General features: G+C 54.8%; 1 protein-coding gene across 1 annotated transcript in view; it reads left to right on the plus strand.

Annotated features, from left to right (window-relative positions):
- VAC14 (VAC14 component of PIKFYVE complex) overlaps positions 1 to 23,707 on the plus strand; it is a 110,800-nt gene that overhangs the window by 56,641 nt on the left and 30,452 nt on the right. Inside the window, exons 13-14 of the mRNA XM_023741891.1 lie at positions 5,132 to 5,288; positions 13,819 to 13,951. Coding sequence (XP_023597659.1) covers positions 5,132 to 5,288; positions 13,819 to 13,951 — 290 coding nt within the window. The remainder of the gene's footprint in view (positions 1 to 5,131; positions 5,289 to 13,818; positions 13,952 to 23,707) is intronic.

The following is a 23,707-nucleotide window of genomic DNA, read 5'->3' on the forward strand; positions in this document are numbered from 1 at the left end:
AACTGGAGGGAGAGTGTGAAGTGGCCAGCCTGTGCAGCTCTCTCCAGTTGCCATGCAGTGTGGATTAACCAGTAAGCACAGTATGCACCAGTTTGCAGTAAGCAAGGTACACATGGGTTTAATTGCGCTTACTTACTAATCTGTGGCAAACAGTTTCACATTTGTGCACCACAGATCAGTAAGTAAGCACAGTTAAGCCTGAGCATATCTTGCTTATTGGGTAATCTGTCTCTGTTGCCATGGACTGGTGCCCTGGAGACAGCCAGCCCTCAGCCCCTCGCCTGGTAACTGAGCTATAACAGTGTGCGTACACAGCCCTCATACTGCCGGGCCCTGCCCAGCTCAAGGGGAGAATTTGTTGCCCTGAGAGTGCTCCCTCTGGTCAGGGGCCTGGGATGATGCAAATGAGCAGTGGCTTGAGTCAGCAGGAAGGAGGCCCTGGGGGTGGGTATCTGGTCTCCCAGTTGTCTCACCCCAGCCAGGCTGGCCTTTATGTTCTCCTTTACCTGCAGAGTTGCTGCTAGGGGGACTGTGCATCACTGTTAATGAGGGGAATTTTAACAATAAACATCAGGTGCTGGCCTTGTGCATCTTTGGCACAGTACTAGGCACTTAGGAAAGAATTTTCAAAGCTTTCTTTAAAAAAAGAAGAGAAAGCAGTCCTGATCCCTAAGGGCTTGCGTTCAAAGTCAGACAACACAGACTGAGATATAATCCATTTTTTTGTTGTTGTTAATTGTTTTGTTTTATCAAGGCATAAAAGGTTTTTAATCAGGATATTTTTTTCCTCAGTGGGAAAAAAAAATAGGTCTAAGCCTCAGCAGTCCGTCTCTCCCCACCCCCAAATCTAAGTGCTCTTCTTTCTGACTGGCCTTTCCTCCCTTGTTGCAGAAGGACACGCTGGGCACGGGAAGCGGGTGTGATCCAGTGTAGACCAGCATTTTTCTCAGAACACCACCCACTCTCCTGGGCGGGTAGGCCAGTTGCGCCTCCTGTGTCCAGGTGGAGGTCCCTGGGCCTGACTGTTCTGGGGCCTGTGCAAGCCCCTGTGGCTTCACTTGGGCCCTGCAGGGGCCACTCTGCATGTGGTCAGGAACTGAGAGGGCTGGCTTGCCACACTGTAACCCCGTAGGAAGGAAGGACAAGCAGAGGGCCAAGGGTCCTGTGGATGCCCGTCGTCAGTGTACCCGCACTTAAGGTCAGCTCCATGTCATAAGAATAAAGAGCGGCACAACCTGACCTGGGTCTCAGCCAAGGCCACAGCTCTGCGCCCTGCTGCTCCAGGCAGAGGCATCGGATGGCCCTAGGCAGTGGCCTGCACTGGCCAGACCTTGGCCTCCTGGGCCGTTAGCCTGAATTCACCCCTCCTGCCAGCACCACATGCATCCCCTAGAAACAGACTTGCAGCTCCCTCCTGGCCGGGACCACTGGGGCCCCAGCTTGGGGGTGTCTGTCCATTTCCTGTCAGCATGAGGAGGCTCCCCTCCTCGTGAGGCTGGAAGGCCGAGCCGATTGACGTCGAGGACCTGATCAGCTAACCAATGGTCAAAACCTTGGGCAAAAGTTCCTTAAAGATAAGAGGGAGGAGTGAAGTGGAGGCCCCTCCAGCCATCACTCTCAGCCATGGTCATTCACGGCCATTTATCTCCACTTCCTGCCTACTGCTGCCACTCAGCAACACTTATTCCGCATCTGCCGAGTGCCTCCCTACAACTTATGCTCAGGAGGTTGGTAGGTGAGGATGAGCCTCCCGGCCTAGTGACTTGGCACCGCAGAGCTGGCTGGTCTCCAGCTTCTCCCAGGATGCCCAGGAGCTGCCAGGTGTGAGTGGTTTTCCAGGGCTGTCTGTGGCGTGGGGTGGTGGTCCAGTAAAAGGGAGGGTACACCTAGCCTCCTGGAGAAATTGTCCTTGGCCACAAGAATAGAGTGGGGCATACAGCCTGTGTGGCCCCTCTAGATCCTGATGCCCTCCCAAAGAAACAGGCCCTGTGCTGGTGAAACCCTGCTGTGTAAAGTCACCTCCAAAAAGCAGGGCGTTCTCAGGAATCCTCTGGCTTTCTGGTCTTTACTGGCCAAGCTGTGTTGGGCACAAAGCACCCTCCTCCTGCCCCTGAGGTCTTGCCCCCAGAGTTGCTTCGTCAGAGGTTTTCCACACCCAGTGGCCCCCAACCCTTTCCCTCCACCGATGGCCTGCTCACTCCAGAACCAGGGGCCAGCTGATGGCTTTCCCCACCCCCAGCCTGTTGCCATGGAAGCAGCAGGCACTCCTGCTCCTGCAGAATATTGCTTTCTTGTAACCTTCCTCCCTCCCTCTCTTTTCCCCCTTCTTTCTCTCACACAAAAAGAAAGCACAAGTGTTTTATATTCATTTTGCAGAAGGCTGTGTAGTGCATACTAATTGGGGTAGCTTCCTCCCACTTCCTTTGAGCCTTTCCCGTTCTCAGAGCCAGGGCTGCAGGCCAGCTCGGGCACAAGCCCAGCAGCCTGTGCAGTGGACGGCAGCGGGATCTGGTTTTCCAGAGGCCAAAGGAAGCAGGGGTGGTGGAGCAGTGTGCCTGTGGTGCTCTGTAACCTAGGCTGCTGAGGCCACCTTGTCCCTCCTCCCAGAGATTCTTGCCCTCACCTCAGGGGCTGCGGGTCTCCAGGTGGGTGGGCTGCCAAAACACTAAAACCCTGGCCTGGGGACAGAGACACAAAGTCAGGCCCAGCAGGGAGGATAGTGCCTCAGCAGTCCCAGGCCCCTGCTGGCATTGCCTCCTGGTGCCCTCCCTTCTGCCAGTGCCCCTTCTCCCCGGGCAGGGGCCAAGGCTTGTTCTACGGCAGGATTGTGGCTATAAAGCCTCTAAGTTAATTCAGCACCTGGACTGAGTAGGCTTGCTGGTGGACTTGGAGAGAGGCAGAGGCTGGGATGGATGGGAATGGCAGCCTGGATGTCAGGGCTGCCTTGCGGCCCTGATTGACTCCCCTCAGGCTCCCTGAACCCTCCTAGAGTCAGTCCTGGCCCTCCATTCTAGGAGGTGTGCAGCTGAAGGAGGTTGCAATCCTGTCCCTGACTCCCTGCGAAGGGACAGGAGGGGTGCTGTGTGTGCGCGCACACATGTACACATGGTGTCGCCTAAAGCAGGGCTTTGGGCTTTTTGCCAGCCCCTGGGGACCAGAGACAAATCTTTTGATATGTAAGCACAAGAGGCGTGGCTGGGATTACTGAAGGAACCTGTAGACAACATTTCCGGCTTTAATTGTGCAATTGAAGTGTAATTTGCATTCATTTGCCATTTGGTGTTAAACTTTCTAAAATAAGAGAATCAAAATGTAAAATATGCAGCTTTTCTGGCTGAGCTCTCCAGTGGGGGCAGGAGAAGGTGGGACAGAGATGGGATGAGGCAGTCTCTGTTGGGTGGAGAAACGGAGGTCTGCAGCCCTCTATGCCCACCCCACTGTCCCTGCCCAGCCATGGCAGCCAGGGGTATGGAACCAGGGCCACCGAACGAGTTGACTGCAGTTCCAAAACGTCGCAGTGCAAGTGGGGAACCAGCCTTCCTGGTGTGCCTGCTCTTTGTGCTCTGCACATACAGTGGCTCCTGTGATTGTCACAACCACCTTGCAAGGTGAAAATCTCCACCTTCACGTACAAGGAAACTGAGGCTGCCATCACCCCAAAGCCAGTTCACACGCCTCTGTCTGGGTCTGATGATCAGCCCCTGCCTACCACTTGCTCCTGATCTCCAGCTGTACCCCACTTGCCACCCACCTCCCCCACCTTTGCCCCTCTTCCAAGCTGTACCAAGGCTTAGTTTCCTGGAATGTGCCACATGGGTCTGCGTGTCCGTGAATGGCTCGTGCTAGGTCAGAGAAAGTTTCAGACGCCTGTCTCTACCCTCATTCCCTTGGCGAACTCCTGTATAAGTATGTCCACAGCCTCCTCGGCTCCCAGCAGGCCGAATTGCTGATTCCCACTGCACATACGCTGTATCTTTGGTATTTGTTTGCCAGCCTCTCTCCCAGGAGATAGGGACCTCAAAGGCACAACTAGCCCAGTTCCTGACCCACAGGTGGTACTCGGATGGTGTGTGTGTGTATGTGTGTGTGTCTGTCTGTCTGTCTGTCTGCCCGTCTGTCTGTCTGTCTATCAAGGGGGACAGAACTTGTAGATGAAGTTAACTGGTCCAGGATCAGGATTGTCTGACTCCAAAGCCTGGTATAGCTTAATGGGCTGAGATTTGGGGATCAGAGCTGGTCTTGAAGTGTACTCGCAGTTACCTTGAGCAGGTAACTGTTCAAGCCTCAGGGTCCTCACACGTAAGGTGAGACTGATGACAAGCAAGGGCAGCTTCCCCCTCTGGCCTCCCCACCTGGGGAGGCAACCTGGCCCTGGAGCCTCTCAAGGTGAGGCAGACCTGAGGCGGTCCAGGCGGTCCAAGGAACCACCAGCACCTTTTCTGACAGGGAAATGGGCACCTGCCGGATACCTCAGATGTTCATTGTATCCGACCTGGTGTCAGGCCTCTCACCCAGTGCCAGCCTGGCCCCAGCTGCCTCATGGGCTCACTTGCCTCATTTGACCACAAAGGTTTGCCGCCCTTGAGTACCTCAGAGGACATGAACCTCTGTCCATCTGCACAGACAGGCCTGAGTAGAGTAGCCATGGCTTGAAGGAGCAGGCAGGACAAGTGGGTGAAGCGGGGCCCATGGATGCAGAGACCCTGAGCCTTGTGTCTCTCCTGTGGAGTCAGAGCAGGCCCCACCACCTCAGGCACACTGGTGCCTGAGTCCCACATGTCCTGGGGACCTCTTAGATACCTGCTCAGATACCAGACTCCATAGAATCCAGAGAGGAAGGTCATGGAAAGGTGCCTCGCCAGGCCTCAGGTTCTCGCTTCTTTCCTCAGTTGCCCTGTCCACTGCCTGTCTTTTCTTAAATCCGTATCCTTTGTTAAACTTTCCTAGGTTCTTCTGTAGCATAGTCTTGGTGGCTGTGCTCTCTCTAGACCCTACATCTACCCTTGCCTTCTGTTCTCTGTGTAGCCACCTCCCCACCCCAGGGAAGCAGTTCTCTGTCTCCAGCCTCACCTCTGCTCAGCACAACTCTTGGGGGAGGTCTATCCCTCACCCTCTGCTTCTCTTCTTGCAGGTTATCCTGAAGGATCTGGAGGTGTTGGCAGAAATTGCTTCCTCCCCTGCAGGTCAGACAGATGACCTAGGCCCACTCGTTGGCCCTGACCTTCGGGTTGGCCACTCAGAGCTCCAGGTGCCCACCCCTGGCAGAGCTGGCCTATTGCACATTCCTGGTAAGTGTCCCCAGTGTTGCCGGCCTTGGGGGAAATGCCAGTTCTGGTTCTCTGGTTCTTGTCCTGGACTAGGGCAGTTCTTTGGGCTGCCCTTCTTGAGCCTGGAGCTCAGCCAGGACATGCAGGATCACTGAGTTTCCTACCAGCGATCCATCACTCTGCAGGCAGACCTCTCCTCGTATCCCCTTGTGGCCCACACTCCAGCATCCCCCCAGGAAGGACCCTCACATCCCTTCTGCCTCGTCTTTCTGCACATCTGGGCAAAGTATCCTTTAATACTTCTGAGCCATTGACTAAATATAAACCCATCTGACTCAGCCTATCATCCCCCCAGTCAGGCAATGGGGGCTTTAGAGTCTTGGGGTTCACAGGTGGAAGAAGGGTAGGCAGCCATTTCCTTTCTCACCAAGCAACTAAAAATAGCTGACAACATAGCAGGCAGCCCAGACAAGGACAAGACAATTCAAACAGGATGTCTCTGGGCAGACCTTGGACATGGAGGTGGCCCTGCGTTCCTAGTGCTTCTCCTGTGGCTTCCTTTCCCCATACCCAACCAAGTCATCTTCCAGCCAGTGGACTGTAGCTCCCTTCCTCCCAGGCACACTCCCGCTTCCTCCAGCGATCCAATGCTGGAAAACACCCAAGGTCACAAGTCAGTAGGAAAGCACCAGGGAATCTTGGGTGTCTGCCTGGGTGTCTTTTTGTCCATCAAGCAGCTCTTTACATCAGACACAGGTGCCTAGACAGCTCATCCTTTGACACAGAAGCCAAGCGTCAACTAGGTTTGGGGGCTTTTCACCCTCCCCCTGTGCCCCACCACACTGAGCCCTGAGGGCGTCTGATTCCTGGCCCTGAGAACCCTGTCTTGGAGCCCCTTAGCCCGGTTTTGCCCAGGGCCCAGGCCCCATGCCTGGGAAGTACAGGGAGTCCTTGGGAGTCACCGGGGCCCTGCAGGCCGAACTGCACTCTAGGGGGTACCAGGCCAAGTCTCAGAAGGCCCATGCATTGAAGACGTTGCACCAGCGACACTAAACCAAGGGCTACCCAACCCTCTGCAGCGCGATTTCACGGGGGACCCATGGTCCTCAGGCCACCTCCACCACATGTGTGTTGCCTCCAGCCAGTCCCAAGCTCCAGCTGTCTCTGACCACAGATAGGAAGTCAATAAGGGGCTGAGGCGACACCCCAGCTTCCTCTTCTCGTGTTCCCAGCATACAGTTGTTTCCGGGCCAGTGAGCCCCATTACCTCCAGGTGGTTAGTGGCCATCGTCGGGCAGCAGGTCCCACATCCTGACCCCTGCTGGGGCATGTGCCAGTCTTCAGCCCCACAGCCCAGGGGTCCACCCTCCATCCTTTGTCCCCAGGTCAACCGTTATGGTCAATCTGAAGTCCCTGGGGTAGACGGCCAGAATGTCAGCGATTGGGTATGAGGGCCAAGAAGAGGGATGGGGAGCCTCAATGGGAGAAGAACTGATGGGGGGCAGAAGCCAAGAGAAGGTACCCTGCAGGGAGGAGGCCGGGGGAGAGGAGCCCTTGAGTGTTGGCCCTCGGATCTCCCTTCCCAGGAGGCAGCCGTCATAGCGTCGTCTCTCCTCAGGTGGTACAAGCAAAAACCTCTTTGAGGCAGCCCAGTCCTGGGGCAGAGGAAGGACACCTTGGTCCTCCCAGGATCTGTGATCTGTCCTTTCATCTCTGAGGGGTTTTGTCCCTTCCTCTCAGGCACAGAGACGTTAACCCATTGCCGTCAAGTCGATTCTGACTCATAGTGACCCTATAGGACAGAGTAGAACTGCCCCATGGGGTTTCCAAGGAGGGGCTGGTGGATTCAAACGGCCGACCTTTTGGTTAGCAGCCAAGTTCTTAACCACTGTGCCACCAGGGCTTCACAGAGAAGTTAATGACTGTGAAATGGGTACTCAGTGGTGGAGGGATGTGCAGGAAAACTGCTACAGGCCCACCAAGGCCCCAGGGGCGGCTCAGGCTGGGGTGGCTCAAGGGCAGTGGCCCATCCCCGCTGAAGAGGTGGGTATACACCCTTGGGCAGGAAGGCCTGGGATCCCTGGAGGCCCTGCAGCATCCCAGCACCCCGTCACTCCCAGTGATATCATGTTGCAAGAGACCCTGGGGCCACTTGGGAACAAGGACTGAGAGGGACTTGTGTGGCAGAGTGCTCTGCACCCCAGCTCCTGGCCCCGCTAAGATGGGCAGCTGCTAACAAGAGTGTGGCAATGGCAACTCTTGCCCCAGCTCACCAAGGTTGGCAGACATCAGCCGGGGACTCGTCCTGAATTCATAGAAAAACAAGGTCTGCCAGATGAGAAGGAGTTCATCCTGGAAATAACTCTGAGGAAGTGGCTATAGCCAATCACCCTTCTTCCTCCAAGGACACACAGCTCTGTGGACCACAAATTCTTCACCTAAGGCCCACAGTGAACTTCAAGGGGTGTGGGAACTACCAGATCCTACCCAAATGTGTGTGTGTGTGTGGCCACAGCCTAGCAGAGCCACATATGGACACATGCATGTACACAGCTGTCATCAGATTTTTCCAACAGGTCTGTGATCTTAAAAGGTCAAGATCAAATCAGTGACAGAAGAGCACAAGAAGCCAGGGCTGTTCCTGTCCCTGCCCCGCTCCTGTCTCCCCTGGCACCAAGGCTGTCTGGGGTGGCTCTCTGGGTCAGGAAGCAGGCGGAAAGTGTACACTCCTTTCTCTGCTAGCTCCCTTGCTCACATTGCTCCGCAGACTGTGTTTCCATCTGGCCGAACACGTGGACAGAGGCTACAGGGCCAGACCCTCTTCCTGTTTGGAACCTGCTTTCCTCGTACTCTCTGGAGCACAGTTTTGAGAGCTCACAGGCTGCAGTGCTGTGTCCCTTTGGGGGAGATACCCCACCCCCACCACCTGCTCATGTCAACGTTCCATGCAGGTCCCTTGGAGTTTTTACCCCTAGCTTTGAAAACGTGGGCAGAAACGAAGTGTTCTGATTCTGCGTTGATCCTTTATAGCCCAGGCGAGGGTGGCCAAATGTCAGGAGCCTCTTCCTGCCCCTAGAGAGAAACACGTTCTAAAAGAAATCCAGAAAACCCTCTCTGAGGCATTTTGCCCGATGACAACAGTGATAGTGATAATGGCTGCCAACAGTGATCGGGCTCATACTGGCCCCAGGCACTGTCATAAGCACTTTACGTGCATACTCAAGCCCTCACCCCAGTTAGCTCCTTGACTCCCCATGACATCTCTGAGAGGTGAGCACTGGTGTTACTCCCGCTCTGGACAGGACAACACAACCGAGATATTGGTGGTGGCCAGGAGTGGCCTGAGCACCTGCTCCATTCACCACTTCCCCAGGACACAGTGCACAAGGGACACAGAGCATGAGAAACCCTCCTCTGGGTACAGGCCATGGCTCCCACCTAGCAGTTCTTGGGGCTGTGCTTCGGTCTTCACAGTGATTTGAGAGACCCCATTCTGTCCTTAGCTTTTCATTTCTTGCCCTTCTACGGCCTCCAGCCACACCAGATGGTTTCCAGCCCCCAAGAGGTCTTGCCTGTTACCCTTTGAGCCTTGAAGGCCCTCCTCGCACCCAGGAAGCCACACAAGAGACTGTGCTGGGGTCCAAGAGACCTAGGCTGGCAGCGCAACCCTGCCTCCCACCCGCCTTTGACCTCTGTGCACCGCTGCGTCTCCCCCTCTGTAAAGGAGTGTGAAGGGCGGTTGGGATTCTGTACACCAGCGTAGATAGCACTAATGTGAGTGTACGGTATGTGTGAAGTGCCGCCTTTACCTTTGTCCTTTCGTTACACGATCGTGTGCGTGCTTACGGCCAGCTCAGAGGCCCCTCCTCTGGTTCCTCCAGCCCATCACACTGGGCATGGGTGGTAGGGTGCACAGCCAGTTCCCTCCTGGCTATGACTTCTTAGACCCTTGCTATTCAGAGTGCAGGTGGTGGCAGCACTGGCTTCACCCAGGAGCTCACAAAAAAGGGAGTTCAGGCCCCACCCCAGATGCTCAGGACCCCCCATGGGAAATGTCCCCTTTCAGTGGTCAGGTCTTGCTTATCACTGGACCACCAATGTCAGACAGCCAGTAATGGTCAGTACTCATTTTTCAGAGTTAATTAAAATGATTGGAGGAGGGACCCAGGGCCAATTGCCCAAGCACTACAAGGGTCTGAGGCTCCCTCAGCACTCTGCCTGGGGAGGTGTCCTCTCATGCCCTTGCCCCAGGCCTTCACTTGTCACCAGATGGAACCCCCAATCCATGCCTATGACCTGGGGCACATCCCCCCTTCCTCCTCACCACCCTCCCAGGTCTTCATTTGTCACCAGATGGAACACTCCAATCCATGCCCATGACCTGGGGCTCATCCCCACCTTCCTCCTCGCTGCCATCCCAGAGCTGTGCAGCCCCTCCACTGCATCTCAGCAAGAAAGCTCCTAGGCCCTGTTGTAGCCCATTAGTTTCTTTCTCACTCTGAACCGCGCAGCTAGTACTCCCCCTGGATCTGGCAATTGTGCCAGGCCGGTGGAGGGCACTTGTCCTCGCCGACCTCAGCTGAACCTGCTCACAGATAAAAATGTGGTCGCTTCTTGGATTGGATTCCAAAGGTACCATTACTACCACATTTTAACCACCGTTTTGTCCACACAGCGGGGGGTGCATTGCGTCCTCTCCAATTCAGCAGACGCCACATTCCTCCAGACCCTGCCTTGACCACCTCCCCTTCCTCCCGGCCACTTGATTCTGGAGGGAAGCCGCCTTCGTAGCCCTGTCTCCTTGGTTCCATAGCCACCTCCTAATCATGCAGCCCCTCCATGGAACATGCCTCACGCCAGACACAGCATCACCCCCTATCCTGCAATGCCTTGCAGATGGGGACCGGCTTCAGAGAAGCCGTCCCTTACCCAGGACTGCCCTGCTAGCCAGCGATAGGTCTGGGGCTGATCCTGGGGGCCCCAGACTTCAGTGTCTGTGCTCTGGCCAGCCTCTGACCCTCCTCAGCAGGGAGGTGGGAGGAGAGTGGAGCAGGGCCTTGGTGGGCTTGAGCTGGGCGGCTAATGTTTTTGCATCTGGTTTTGTTGAACTGTAAGTCGCATTATGCATTGAGGCAGAGCTATTTTTATCCTGACATGTGAGGTTCCTTCACGTCATAGCCACAAAACTCAATCCAAAACATCCCTGGGAAGGTTGTTTGTGAGACGTTCTGCAGATTCTCATGTCACCCCATCAGGTTTCACTTAGCAACATCTGCAGAGCTGCCCACCCCCACCCCCGGCCCCTCACCACACCGGCCTGGTTGTGTATACAGAGAGCTCCCGACAGCATCTGTCTGCCCCTCAGCCAGGCGTCGGGTCACGTGAATTTCCTGCCAGAGCCCAGCCAGGAGAGGCTCCCAGCTGGCCAAACTGTAACTGCAGCATTGGCATTTGGCCTTGTCCATAGCTGCTGGCCAGCACTGCACTCCCCTCACAGCCTGGTCCTCCATCCCTCCAAGGAAGCCCCTCTCCCAAGACACATGCCAGTTCATTCCTCGTCCTCGCCTCCCCACTTCCTGGGCCTGAGGCAGACCAGCTCGCCCCCATCTCTAGTGGCTGGAAGGTTCTGGTGCCGTCAGTTGTGCCACTGAATTGGGACCTCCCAACCCTGTAGTCTACAGACCCATGGGCGCAGTGTTGGAGGGTGGGTGTGCGCTCGACTGCCTGAGTGCCCACTCCTCTAGCTCTGCTCCTTCTTGGCCTGCTGTCCTGGAGCAGCACTCCACCTCCGCAAATGTAGAAGGGGTGGCTGTGGCATCCACGAACAATGTGTGTACGGCCCCGGGCCCAGGGCCCGGCACATCGTCAGGAAGGCTCAGCAGACCTCGGCAGAATTGGCTTTTGTCAGAGCTGCTGAGAGGGGGCTGGGTCCCAAGCCGAGCTTGTCAGGTGTGTGGAGGCTTAAGTACAGGAGCTCTCGCTCAGATGTGGGTGGAAGTGGCTCATCCTCAGCACTTCGAGCGCTCTCTCTGGGAGGAGGCAGGCTGCTGTGGGGAGAAGTAACTTCAGATGAGAGAATCCTGCCACTCCTGTAGTAACACTCCCAGAGTGAATTCCTTCTTCCCTCTCTCACCCCACCTTCCCCACCCTCTCCTCCTCCATGCTGCAGCCCTGCCTGAGAACACCTTTTCTCAGGTTCCATCTCAAGCCACCTAGGCCTGAAGGGCTGTTTAGGTCAGAAGAAAAGCTGGTGGCAAGGAGGGAAACTGAGGCTAGGGGAGATCCAGTTGGCCCTCACCTGTACGAGTGAGCCCTGAAACAGCTCCTGTCCATTCCTGGGGCCTCCCCGGCCTCCCTACCCTGGGCAGGACGGGAACTTGCAGGTCCTTGACCAGCCTACCCACAAGTGCCGCCTCCCCATGGTGAGAGGATTGCCTGCCCAGGCCTGTTGTCTCTCCCAGTTGAGCTGGGATCTCAGCTGGGCTATCCAAGGCTCAGGCCCCATCCTGGAGAGTATCCTCTGCTCAGAGGGTAGTGGTTTGGCAGATGGGAGCCCAGGGCCACCCCTGTCTGGAGGGTGAAATTCCCCACCCCCAAGAGCAGCAGGCCAGGCTGAACAGTGCCTGAAAGCCACGGCTCTGGCTTCCCATGAGCTGAGTCTTAGGAAGGTGCCTGGTCCCCATTGCAGTGTCTGGCCTCTTGCTGTTTGTATCTTTAAAGGCTGGGGGCACGGCAAGAGTGAGCCCGAGAAACTCTCCCAACAACCACTGTGCTGCAAGAATGGGAATTGTTGGCGGGTTTCTTGAAGATTCGTCATTGCCCTCCTCCCTCCCACCTAATGGCCTCAGCTCCAGGGTCACTGTGTGGCCTCGACATTGAGACTTAGACGTGTGGACAGGGTGGGGCAGCGTGGCCAGAGGGAAGGTGGTAGCTAAGGAGTTTGGAGCTGTGTCCAGAACAGCCCAGGCCTTTTCTTCTGCCATCTTTGGCTAGTCTGCCAGCTAAAGTGAGCCGATATCCCTTCCAGTGAGTGCAAAAGGTCACGGGTGACTCCCTGTCCTCCTTGTACCCTCCCTTCCTCCTGGCAGTGCTCCACGAAATAGTCAGAGTATCCCCACCTAGACATCTCCAGACTGTCCCCCAACGCCCCCAGCCATCCATTTTGAGATGCAGACTGCAGGGACTTTCTGGAAGGGGGAGGTCCCAGTGAGAATATCTGCACGTGCAGTGCTCTGCTGTGGGACGTCTGCTGATCTCAGCAGCCCCGTTTATTGAGCAGAGACTGTGGCAGGCCCCAGGCTGAGTGCATTGCATGCCTGTCTCATTTAATAGGGACCCATTGCCCCCGCTTTACAGATGAGGAAGCCGCAACTTAGAGAGGTTAAGAAATCTACCCAAAGTTGCACAGCTAGTTAGTGGTAGATCGCCGAGCTGACCCCAGGCCTGACAGACTCCTAAGCCCAGCTCCTAACACCATGCTCAGTGCCTCCCACCAGCAGTGGCAGGCTGGAACCAGCAGCTCTCCCGGTGCCTACCAGAGGCACCCCGGCCCTCAGGAGTGGAGACTGGCCCCAGATAGCCCCACGTGGGGAGAATTTCTTTGTGGTCACTCCCTGTATCCTTTGTCCTTTGGAATACTTAAGATCCTAAATGGCCTGTTTCCTGGAAGTGGGGAGAAGTGGGAAGGGGACAGGACACAAGCAGCTGTCATAGATGAGCACCTAGGGCACGCTGCTATGACTGGGTGTCAGCCCCCACTCACCTCCAGTGTGGACTGTGCAGCCAGTGCCCCAGTCTGGCCACAACCCATGCAGCTGAGCTTGTATCATGAGTGGGAGGACAGTGAGGGGACTGAGGGGCAACAGGGCCACCTCAACAGCTGTATCTGCAGTGCCTCATCAGAGATCAGCCCCAGCTGGGCCCGAGGTAATTCATCCCCAGCTGAGCCTGGGGTAACTCAAGCTGTAAGAATGTGACACTTGATTCTACAAACAGCCCCTCTGGGCAAGGGAGCAGAGACTGTTTGCCATTCCAGAGTCACTCGGGATCTCCCAGGCCAGGCTGTTCTGGGCAGGGACCCAGAACAACACACCCCAAACACCAAGAAGTTAAATGAGGCCTGCCCTGGAGCTGGGCTTCTCACCCAAGGCTTGTCCCATGCAGCGTTCACCAGAGCTGTTTAGGAGGTTCTCGGGGAGAGGACAGGACGTTGTGGAGGTGGCTTGTGGTGTGGAATCCTCAGAGTAATTCACAACTGGGAAACACAAAACAGAAAAATGCCTTTTCTAGTTACCAGCTACTTCCCCACAGGGGCCATGAGAAGACAGAAGAGAGGTCTGAGTTCAGCAGAAGGAAACACTGCTGCTCCTCTACGCTGCCCTCTTGTCATTGGCATCTAATGAAGTGAGCCCGTAGAAGCTCCTCTCATACTTGTTTGTAATCTTCTGGATGGTTCAGCACATTGCTGTTTTGTGCTTTCGGCTGATGCTTCTGGGAGCTGATATCCCCTCCCACTGCTAAGCTTGATTCCCAAATGTCCCTTTCTCTACAGGTACCAAAGGCTTAGAATGTTCTCCTTCCACCCCTACCATGAACTCCTACTTCTATAAGTTCATGATCAACCTTCTCAAGAGGTTCAGCAGTGAACAGAAACTCCTGGAGACCAGAGGTGCTTTCATCATCAGGTCAGCCTCACGAACCTCTCTTCTTCCTCACACACCTCGAGTTCTAATTTTCATACCATCTCACATGTCAAAGCAACCCTTCTCTCTCCTCCTTTTCCTGACCTTTATGTTTGTTTGTAAAAGAAACTTCATACTGGGTTGCTGGTGCTACCAACATGAGGCAGGTCAGTGTTGACATTTTTCCAAAGAAATCAATTTATTTTTCATTTGTTGAGACACTGTTTTCCCTTGAGGTTAGATATTCTCATTAAATACCATTGTCAGTCTTTTGGGGAGAAAAGGGAGGCTGTGCCCTGGAGCCAGCCCGGCACAGGGTTTGGCCGAGATTGGTGGCAGCAGTGGCTTGCCAATGGAGCCTGGTTCTGGAGCCACGCGAGCCTGGTCCTGGGCAGTTCCAGGGCACCAGCCCCCGGTGGCTTGAGGCCTCTAGAACTTCCATCCAGAGCAGCATGGCTGAGTCTGGCCCTTAGCCTCCTACTCAGCTCCAGAAACACGGCCCAGTGTCACCCCCAGGCCAGTAAAATGTAGATCAGGGGCACAGATTCCCCCAAGCGCCTGACAAAGCCAGACAGGAGTTTTCTGGTGTAGTCTAGGTGGCCCCAGTACTCCCCAGCAGTGGTTCTCAGCCCTAGCTGCTTGTTAGAATTTTAAAAAGAATAAAGATGATGCCTGTGCCTCACCCCTGACCTGTGAAAGCAGAACCCCTAGGGGTGATGGTGCTATTAAAGCGCCCAGGTCCCTCGGGGAACACATGACACAAATGTGGTCAGAGTTGTCGAGAGGCTCCTAAAGCCATGTGGGGGCCCGGGAGTCGAGGAAGGATTCCCAGCACAGGGTCCTGCCTAGATAAAGCCTTCAAGGCAGAAAAGAGCATGGAGAGTTCATTTCACTGTAAACCAGAAAGCAAGGGGGAGAGGGTCCAGCCTTGTGGGCCACACTAAGGATTGGGGACTTACCCAGAGGTCAGTGGGAAGCCAGTAAAAGGGCTTGAGCAGGGGAATGGCATGACCAGATTTCTAAGTTATAAAAATGACTGTGTTGCTGGTGGGGAATGGGGTGGAGGGGGCAAAATGGACGTGTAGGGAGACCAGTTGAGAAGCTGTTGTCCAGGTAAGAGACAGTGGCAGCTTGTTCACTGGGATGGGAAGAAGTGCCAGGATTCAATAATGAGTAGAAGGCATAACTGGTTGGTGATTGGCTGCATGAGGGAGTGAGGGAAGAGGGAGTTGGAAGTGACCCCATGTCTCTGGTTTGAGCAGCTGGGGATGGTGGTACCATTCCTTGAGATAGGAGACCTGCAGGGGAAGAGCAGGAGGGAGGAGGGTCACATGCTGGAGTTTGAACTGTACTGGAGACATCAAAGGAGAGATATTGAAGACGCAGTTTGCTGTACCTACTTCTCAAAAGAGGGACCTGAGGCCTGAGATACATATCTGGAACATGATGGCATATTCATTCATTTATTCAACAAATACTTAACTGAACACCAACTCTGTGCAAGGAACCAATCTAGATGGTTCTTCCCTCATGGAAGATGAGACTGAAGCTCTGGGAGTAAGAGTGGTCAGTAGTGAGGCCGAGCCCTGAGCAGCCCCAGTATGAAATGGTGAGGAAGGGGGGAAAGGAGGCTGAGAAGAAGGGCTAGGGAGGAAGCTTGCAGGAGGCAATGAGGGAAGGGGACGAGGGGGTCCAGCTCAGGCACAGGGAGGGGACTGAGAGCAAATGATGGAGCTGAGGAGTGGGAAATGGAGGTAGTGGATATAGACACCTCGATCTAGAAGCTTCCCTGTGAAAGGAAAGAGGGCAGGCGGCCCCAACTCAAGGGCTAAAGGTGAGGTTGAGGGTGCCCTGCTGGAGAATGGGCCAAAAAATTAAGTTGTGGACGGGGACATACCTCCCTGACCAGAAAGACAAACAGCAAGGAAGAAGGGGTCAAGAGCCTGGCCTACCAGAAGGATGCACTGTGGCATGGGGGAGGGAGTGCTGGGTCACCACCCTCTTACTTTTCTGGGCTTTTATAGAGCAGTGTTTTCTCAGCCTCTGCACTATTGGCATTTTGCGCCAGATCCATCTGTGTTATGGGGGCTGTCCTGTGCATTGTAGGATGTTTAGCAGCATCCCTGGGCTCTACCCAGTAGATGCCAGTAGCACTCCACACCCAAATGTAACAACCGCAAATGTCTCCAGACATTGCCAGATGTCTCCTGTGGGGGGACAGAATCACCCCTAGTTGAGAACCACTGTTTCAGAGGGACAGAAACAGATTCTTATCCTCATTGACCCAAAGAGGAAGCATGCCATGGTTAGTCTTCACGTCAGGTTAGACAGTTTTCAGTGAGGAGATTAGATGTGGTGCAGGAGGTCCCCACCAGGAGAATGGTGGAATATCCCCACAGGAGTGACAGTGCACTCTGTGCAGTTTTCCAAATTGCAGAGGTGTCAGCACGTGGTACGTCCTCCTTGCCTGGAAGATTTGCAGAGATCCAGGGGGAAGAGAGAGATCTTTGAAAAGGCATTTGTCACCAGCATCCTCTCTTTGGAGAACTGGGCTATCGTGGGTTTTTCCGTCCTGTATCAGCCTCACATGCCTGATCAGGGACTGGGGAGAGGGCTTCAGGGTAGTGAAAAGCACCCCAGACTACACAGAGCAAGAATGCAGGTGGTGTGGGCATGCTTGGGCATGAGGCGTTGTGGGCTCAGTGTCTCCCTGGGAATCCCTGCTTGGCAGAAGGGAAAATAAGAGGAAGCAGTGCACACTCTGGACTGGGTTAGAGCTGGGCTGTGAACCCCTGCACTCTGCTAAGTCCACAGCTGCCACTTCATCCCTTCTATGAGCAAGTGCAGAACCAGGTGCCTGGAGGTTCAGTGGGGCCCCGAAAAAGCCAGGGCCCAGGAGCTGGGCCCGTGAGTCCTCCTATCTCATCCTGCTGGGGGCTCCATGTGTCCAGCCGCGTGGTGATCACTCACTATTCCAGGGCTCAAACCCCACGTGGATGACGTGGAGTCCCCAGTGGCACCAGGCCTGGCCTCACTCCCGCCCACCATAGTGGCACAGCATCTGCTAAACCATGGCACTAGTACAAAGAACCCAGGGGATGGAATAGAAGGAACCTTGTGGCCAGCCCCGCATGTATGGTGTCTTTCCTAGTTATTTACCTCCTCTGCCCAGCTTGCCACCCCCAGAGCAGTACCCAGCACCTGTTGTCATGTGCTGTAGCTTATGACCTCCTAGCCTAGCCTCCTCAGGGCCACGCCAGCTCTGCGAACTGGCCACCTGCTGCTTGCTAAGCCAGCATGCCGGCCTGCTTCTGACCAGCTGCTGGTCACAGTCCCGGCTACCCAGTTGGACTCTCGGCCCACACAGCACAGTGCCTGCCGCAGAGGAGGCCTCCCAAACCTGTGGTTTCCTCCCTCCTTCCTGTGGTCATGCAGGGGACTGAAGCCCTTCCACAGAGATGTTCTGGGGAAGAGCCCTTGGGAGTGGCTGCCTTCCCCCTTGCTTCTCCAGGTCATTTCCTCTTTTTCTGCTGACAGCTTTAAAGAGGGACATACTAATGGTACCTGCAGACTGCCGAGATGAAGCTGCGAACCTGATAAGAGATGCACTTAGCAATTTCCTAACCCTCTCCTTAAGGTGGTATGCAGACTATAAGTCGTGCCCCAACCCCCAGCCCCTAAGATTGAGCCTTGAGACAGAAGGGAAGCAGATCCTTCTGGCGAACCAGTTAAAAGCCAGTTATTTCTGCAGTAGTACATTTAGCTCAGGGCCCAGGAGTGGCTGCAATAGGGTAGAGAAGGGCTGACTTAGAAGGACAAAGGGAGTTCTTGAAGATAAACATCTGGTGGGTTTCTTGGAAGTTGAGGAAGATGCATGATTTCCCTCAGGACCCCGGGAACCTTTCCTCTCCCACACGCCTTTCCCAGGCCTACACCTCGATGTGGGAGTGGGGGGTCTGGGAGCAGACAGCTGAATCCAGCCAGGCCCCTCTCTAGACAACCTCTCTCCATGTCCAGATGGCCTCATTATCTGGTAGACGCGACAGTTCAGGCACACATTGAGGTTTGGGAAGCCAGCAGCTCCAAAACCCTCCTGTCTCGGACAGACTCACTGAGACTTGTTCCAATCTGGGCCTTTCTGGCAGCAGGGGCTTGAGGCCAGGACGGAGGGGGAGCAGGGAGGCCGGGGTTAAGGCAGCTGTGGGGAGCCTGGCACTGGTCACCTTTGCTGAGGCTCCTGAACCCCCAACCGTGCCCAAACCCCCACTCCTAGGATGCCCGCAGAGAAGGTAGATGGGCCTCCTACAGGCTTTGGGGAGCCAGATTAAGAGTATAGCTTCTGGAGTCAAACAGACTTAAGTTCAAATCCCAGTTCCTCCAGGTGTTAGCCGTGTGACAGGTTTCTAGGCACTTTTTGCTTTGTCCCTCAAACGGAGATGCTGATAGTGGCTGCCTTTGTTGAGTTGGGAGGATTACATAAGATGTGCATGTTAGAGCACTCAGCACAGCCCCCGGCACGATGGGGCTGATAAAGGGGAGCTCTTGTTTGGCCTCTTGCTCCACCTCCCGTGGTGGTGGGAGTGGGGCTAGAATCGGGAGAAGGGGTGAAATCATTGGACCTTCTGTGCCAAGAGCTGGCCCCGTGCACCAGGCTACCACCCAGCATCCAGGGCACCCTCCCGTAGCCCGGCCTGTCCCTGCTGAAACAACTCTGCCCAGAGTAGGTGTTCATGTACATTTCCCTCCTCCATCCTCTTCCCACCCTCCATGCTAATGTGGCTGAACAAGCACAGTGCTTGTTTTGCAGTGAACCAGTCCACTTATTCTCTACGGAAAGGGAGAGGGGGAGAAAGCCCAGCCTCTTTGATAAACTGTGATATGGACTCCAGCGTCAGCCAACAGCTGTGATCTTACAAGGCCTGCTTCTGTGCTGGGAAGTGAGCTAGTCAGAGGACGTAGCTCTGCCTGCCAAGATGGCCCTGAGGCCAGGCGGCCTCCAGCTTCATCGATGTGCGTTTCTCTTCCTCTTCTTCCCCACTGCCTTGCACGGAGGACTTGGCCAGAGAATGCGTTCATTTTTAGCAAGAGACTGTATGCTGTCAATTCCAGGGCTCAACTTGAATTGCTCAGGGAATGGTGGCTGAGGCCTGGAGCACCCTTCAGGGAGGAGGGGTACTCCTTGGAGGAGGACGGAGCTGGGGGCTGAGTGAAAAGGGAGGAAGCAGTCACAGGGACTCTTTTCATGAGACCTGACCCAGGGAAGCCCCAACGGTCAGGCTTCTGTCCACCCTGGGCATCCTCTCACCCAATACCGACAAGCCTGGCAGCCTCTCCAACCCAGCACGTGCTCAGGGCCCCTAATATGTGCTCCTGCTGATACTGCCCATCCCCCACCACCACCATTCTGGGTTTGCATAACAGCTCTTGTGTTGGGGGGTGGAGTAGGGAGTTGATTGGCTGGTGGAGGTGGGGCGGTGGGGGGGTGGTGCAGGGGATCCTGGGCCTAGGAAGCCACTGGAAACAGGAGTTGTTTTTAATTGTGGGGCCTGGAGGGGGGGTTCAAGAGAAGAAGCTCTCTTTCATGCTGTAATTGGGAAATTCCACTTTGCTGGCCTCCTACATTCAGCTCTATGAGACAGGGCCCTCAGCTGGGCCAAATTGCCACTGAGGCTGGGAGGCAGCCCACATGCAGACCCCCCACCAGCCCCACTCCCACCTCTCTCTAACGCCCCTGCCCTCCCAGTCTCTGGTGGCCGTTGGCATCAGTACACCCCCCTCACCCTGTTTGTCTACGCCTGATCTGCCAGGGGGCTTTGGTCAGGCCCCCAAAGTCCATTGTGCTGATGCTAATGGAAGGTGAATTGAGAGTAATGTGGGAAGGCCCGCATCCCTGGTTAAAACAGCATTTCAGAAAGGCACGCTTTGCCTCCAGCCCCCAGCTTACAGAAGAGCTGAGAGGTCCTGCTCGGCCCTCGTTCTCTCTCCCTTGTAATCGGTTGCATTCATTTGCTAGGAATAAAAAGAAATTGCTGTGGCTAATACGCACTAGCCTAAGTCTTCCTGCTAGAGTAGACCCTGGTCTGCCTGCCCAGAATGTAGGCGGATTTTGATCATCTGTTAGTTTGTAGCCATATTGATTGGGTCCCCAGCTGAGGGGAAGGAGACAGGACATTGAGCAGGGCTGGGGGTCTTCCGAGGGATTTCATGCTTCCCTCTCAGAAGAAACTTCACATCTTGCTGGCTTTGATTAAGGTCTGTCCAGCTCGTTGCGTGAGTCTTTGGAGCTTTCCAACCATTGTCGCCCAGGGGCCAGAGCTGGGTGTTTCTTGAGATGCAGGACAGCAGGGAGGAGTGTGTAGCAGGCACCATTTTGCACAATCAGCTCTTGGCTTCTAATCTCCTAACTGGAGACAAGGCCCAGGGAATGTAATGGCAGGGAGGCTGGAGAGGCACAATATGACATACCAGAAAAGGTTGTTGTAGAGAAAGAGTCATGCTCTTGATGGTAAAAGATGTCCTTTGAGGGTCACAGTTAAAAAGCAGGCAGCCCAGAGAGCCAGGCCCTGTCTGCGTTTTCATTGTTCCTGTCCATGGCAGAGTGACTTCACAGGACTCTGGAGGAGGGAAGAGAGGTGAGGGTGCAGGGCCCAGCGCTCAGGCCAGTCCCACAATGTCCCAACAGAGCCTGCTGTCATGCACACTGGCATTGCGCTGGCACAGGCTATGCCGCGCTCCCTGTAAGAGGTGATGTTATTTTCTTCTGGAAAATGGAAACCACATGTGATGGGCCCTCTTGGGCCAGGCTGGGATTAATTAGTTCCGAATGGGGGAAGAGAGAAGTCCTGGCCAGGGGTAGCCTGCACATTGTGCTCAGGAAGCTGGGGAGCTTTAAAGTTTTAAGGACAGCATTCCCATTTTTCAAGGGTCTTCCTGGATCCCTGTGACAAGAAGGCTGGGAGGAGGCCAAAGGACTGCTCACTTTGAGCAGGGCTCGAGGGAGGTTAGAGATCACAGACAGAATGGGCAGCAGGGGGCCATGTGTGACAGGCCCCTGTCACCCACCACCCAAGCAGCCATCCTCCCACTGAGCCAGCTGTTTGTCCCTGTGTCCAAAACCCCTATGGTGGAGGTGAGGACTCAGCAGCAGGTATGAACACCAGGTGTGAAGTGGGCGACCTTTCCTGGCTGTGAGCACCCTGTCCTGCTTACCTCTGTGCCCTGCCCACCACCAGATCCTCATCAGATTGATGCCGGCACCTGCTCAGCCCCATTTCCAGCCTCTATTGAAAACACTTCCTCTGTCATCTATACATATGAGAAGTGTCGCCCCCCCCTCCACCCCGCCCTCCGCCCCCAACACCTATAGCTCCGCAGCCAGCAGGGCTGTGGGGTGATCGTCAGGAACTGTTCACAAGCCCTGAACACTTGCGAATGAATATCTTTCTGAAGCTCAAGAGGTGGTTCCATAAGAAACCTGCAGCGCTCTCTGGTCTGATGGACTAGTCATACTTTACCTCAGGATGCCAGGAAACTCGGAGGGCTTCGACGTTGGTAACTCAGATAGCTTGGTTAGCGAGCAAGAAGCTAATGTGCATCATAGCGTAGCCTCTTTAAAAAAATACCTCCTTGTGTTTCCTTGGCCTACCCTCGGACGCTCAGTGAAGTTCTCCCTTTTCCCTCCTCAAGTGGTTTCTTTCAGCAGGTAACCCCCGACCCCAGTGTCTTCAGAAAAATACACAGAAGGGTTTCTGTCACACGCAGTGTGTGAGGCTGAATAGACCAGCTGCCCCTTCCAGCAGAAGGAGAGTTCTGGTCTCAGCACATGTGATGATTGAGGAGCCTGGTCAGGGGGACTTGGTGCTGAATGTAGCCTAAGAAGGCCGGCCAGTCATAAGCCCATGTGAAGTAGCAGCAGACAGTCCCCAGGAAGGGTCTGGGCAGTCCAGATACCTGTTTATAACCCAATCTGCAATAGCCTACCAAAGCAGCCCTGGATCAGAAGTGAATAAGGGAACTTGCTTTAAAAATTCACTGCTTCAGTGCCCAGAGGAGTGTGGGCCTTGGGTTCGTTGTCTTTTAAATGCCCATATAGTACCAGAGCATTTGCTCCTCAACTCCCTTACCCCAAGTTGCTTGTGATCTGCAAGGGTGCTGTATAGCTGTTCAGAGACCCCAAGGCTGAGGTTTTTGGGAGTCTTCGAGACTGGGTCGTAGAGGCCATTTGGGAAAAACTGCCTGTTGGAGATTCTCCTGGCCAGGCCTGGGGTCAAGGTGTTGTGGGGAAGGGAAATCAATGGGCTGGAAAGACAAACATGGCGGGAAGTATTCAGAGGACCGCGTGTGGAGTCCACCTGCCTCAGAGCTGTCAGCACTGGCACCGTGGAGTCCCTTACCTGTCTTCGCAGCAGAGCCAGGCCCGCCAGTACAGAACTCACAACTTGAAGGGCCCAGATAGTTCTCGTTGCCCAGCCCAAGAATGTCAAAGCCCACGGAGGTGCAATTGCTTCCCCTACACCACTGCAGGAGCACATGAGACAAGAGCCCTGGTCTCCCCGTTTCTAATCTGGACCCTGCTTTGCCGCAAGCCAGGCAGGCCCCCAGATGTGGCATCCAGGAGCCTGGAAGGGTGTCAGCCCTCTTTGGAAAGAGGCATCCTTCTTCCACCCACGGTCTATTAGCTCATAGAAAATCCCCTCAAAGACCTCTCCTAATGTAATCTCCTCCTCCTTATCCTGGGGTTCTGACCCATCTTGTATGGCTGCCACCCCTCTGAGCCAGAGGTGAAATGCTGTGAATCTGAGTGTTCCTCCCTGTCTTCTTTCCCACCCCCACCCGCCACCCCAGGCCTCTTGCCCGTCTATCTTCCTGGCCTACTCCTGGTCTATATTTAGACACATAATCTCATTGGAACTATCCAGTGGAACTCTCTGGCACCTTGACAGTGAATATATTTCTTGGTCTAAATCTCCCTTTTGACTCTTGCTCAAGAGGACACGTCTCACCCCCTCCTTCCTCCCAGACTATTTGTTTTTCCTTCTAGCTTATTACAGTCGCTCACATCAACCGCAGTGGGCTCTCTCTCTTTTCGAAGGTGAACGAAGATGGATTTCAAGTGCACCCCAGCGGTATCTCTCATTTTCTTTCTTGTTCTCCAGTGAGTGTCCTGTGCTGTCTGCTTTGAGCCTCCTCTCTCACTCTTTCCTTTTGGAAGCTGCTCTCCTAAGTGCTGTGTTGAGCCTATCTTTCTCCATTCCCTCAGAAAGTCCCCCTGCCATGCCGCACCCCGCACCCCACCCCCACCCCCAGTCACATGCCCAGCCTCAGCCCTCATGCTTGACCCATCTCCTGCACATGGGGCCATCTGAGCCTCATTGTTGCTCTCCCAGAGCACGTCTTGTTTAGCCTGATAATGGCGCTGCGTCTCCTTTTCACCCTCAGCTTTGTCATCAGTAACATCGTGGCCTTGGATGGGCCCTCTTGACTGGGTATGTTTGCATATCTTCCCTATAAGGGAAGAACAGTCATCCAAGCTCAAAGACTCCCAGCCCTCCACATTGCTTCAGAAAAAAACACATCTTGGAAGTTCTGTGTCCCAAGAGTTTCTGACTTGTTTTCAGCTTGATTTCCCCACCTCTTTGGTAAAGCCTTCTCCCTTTTTTAGCCTCATGGAGCTTTTTTCTTAATGCCACAGACCTGTGTTCTTCTCCTGAAGGATAACATGGTAACATCACTACCCTCCATGCAGCCACACCCATGATG

Source organism: Trichechus manatus, unplaced genomic scaffold (genome assembly GCF_000243295.1).
Source record: "Trichechus manatus latirostris isolate Lorelei unplaced genomic scaffold, TriManLat1.0 scaffold00194, whole genome shotgun sequence".
In the NCBI taxonomy this organism is placed as follows: domain Eukaryota; kingdom Metazoa; phylum Chordata; class Mammalia; order Sirenia; family Trichechidae; genus Trichechus; species Trichechus manatus.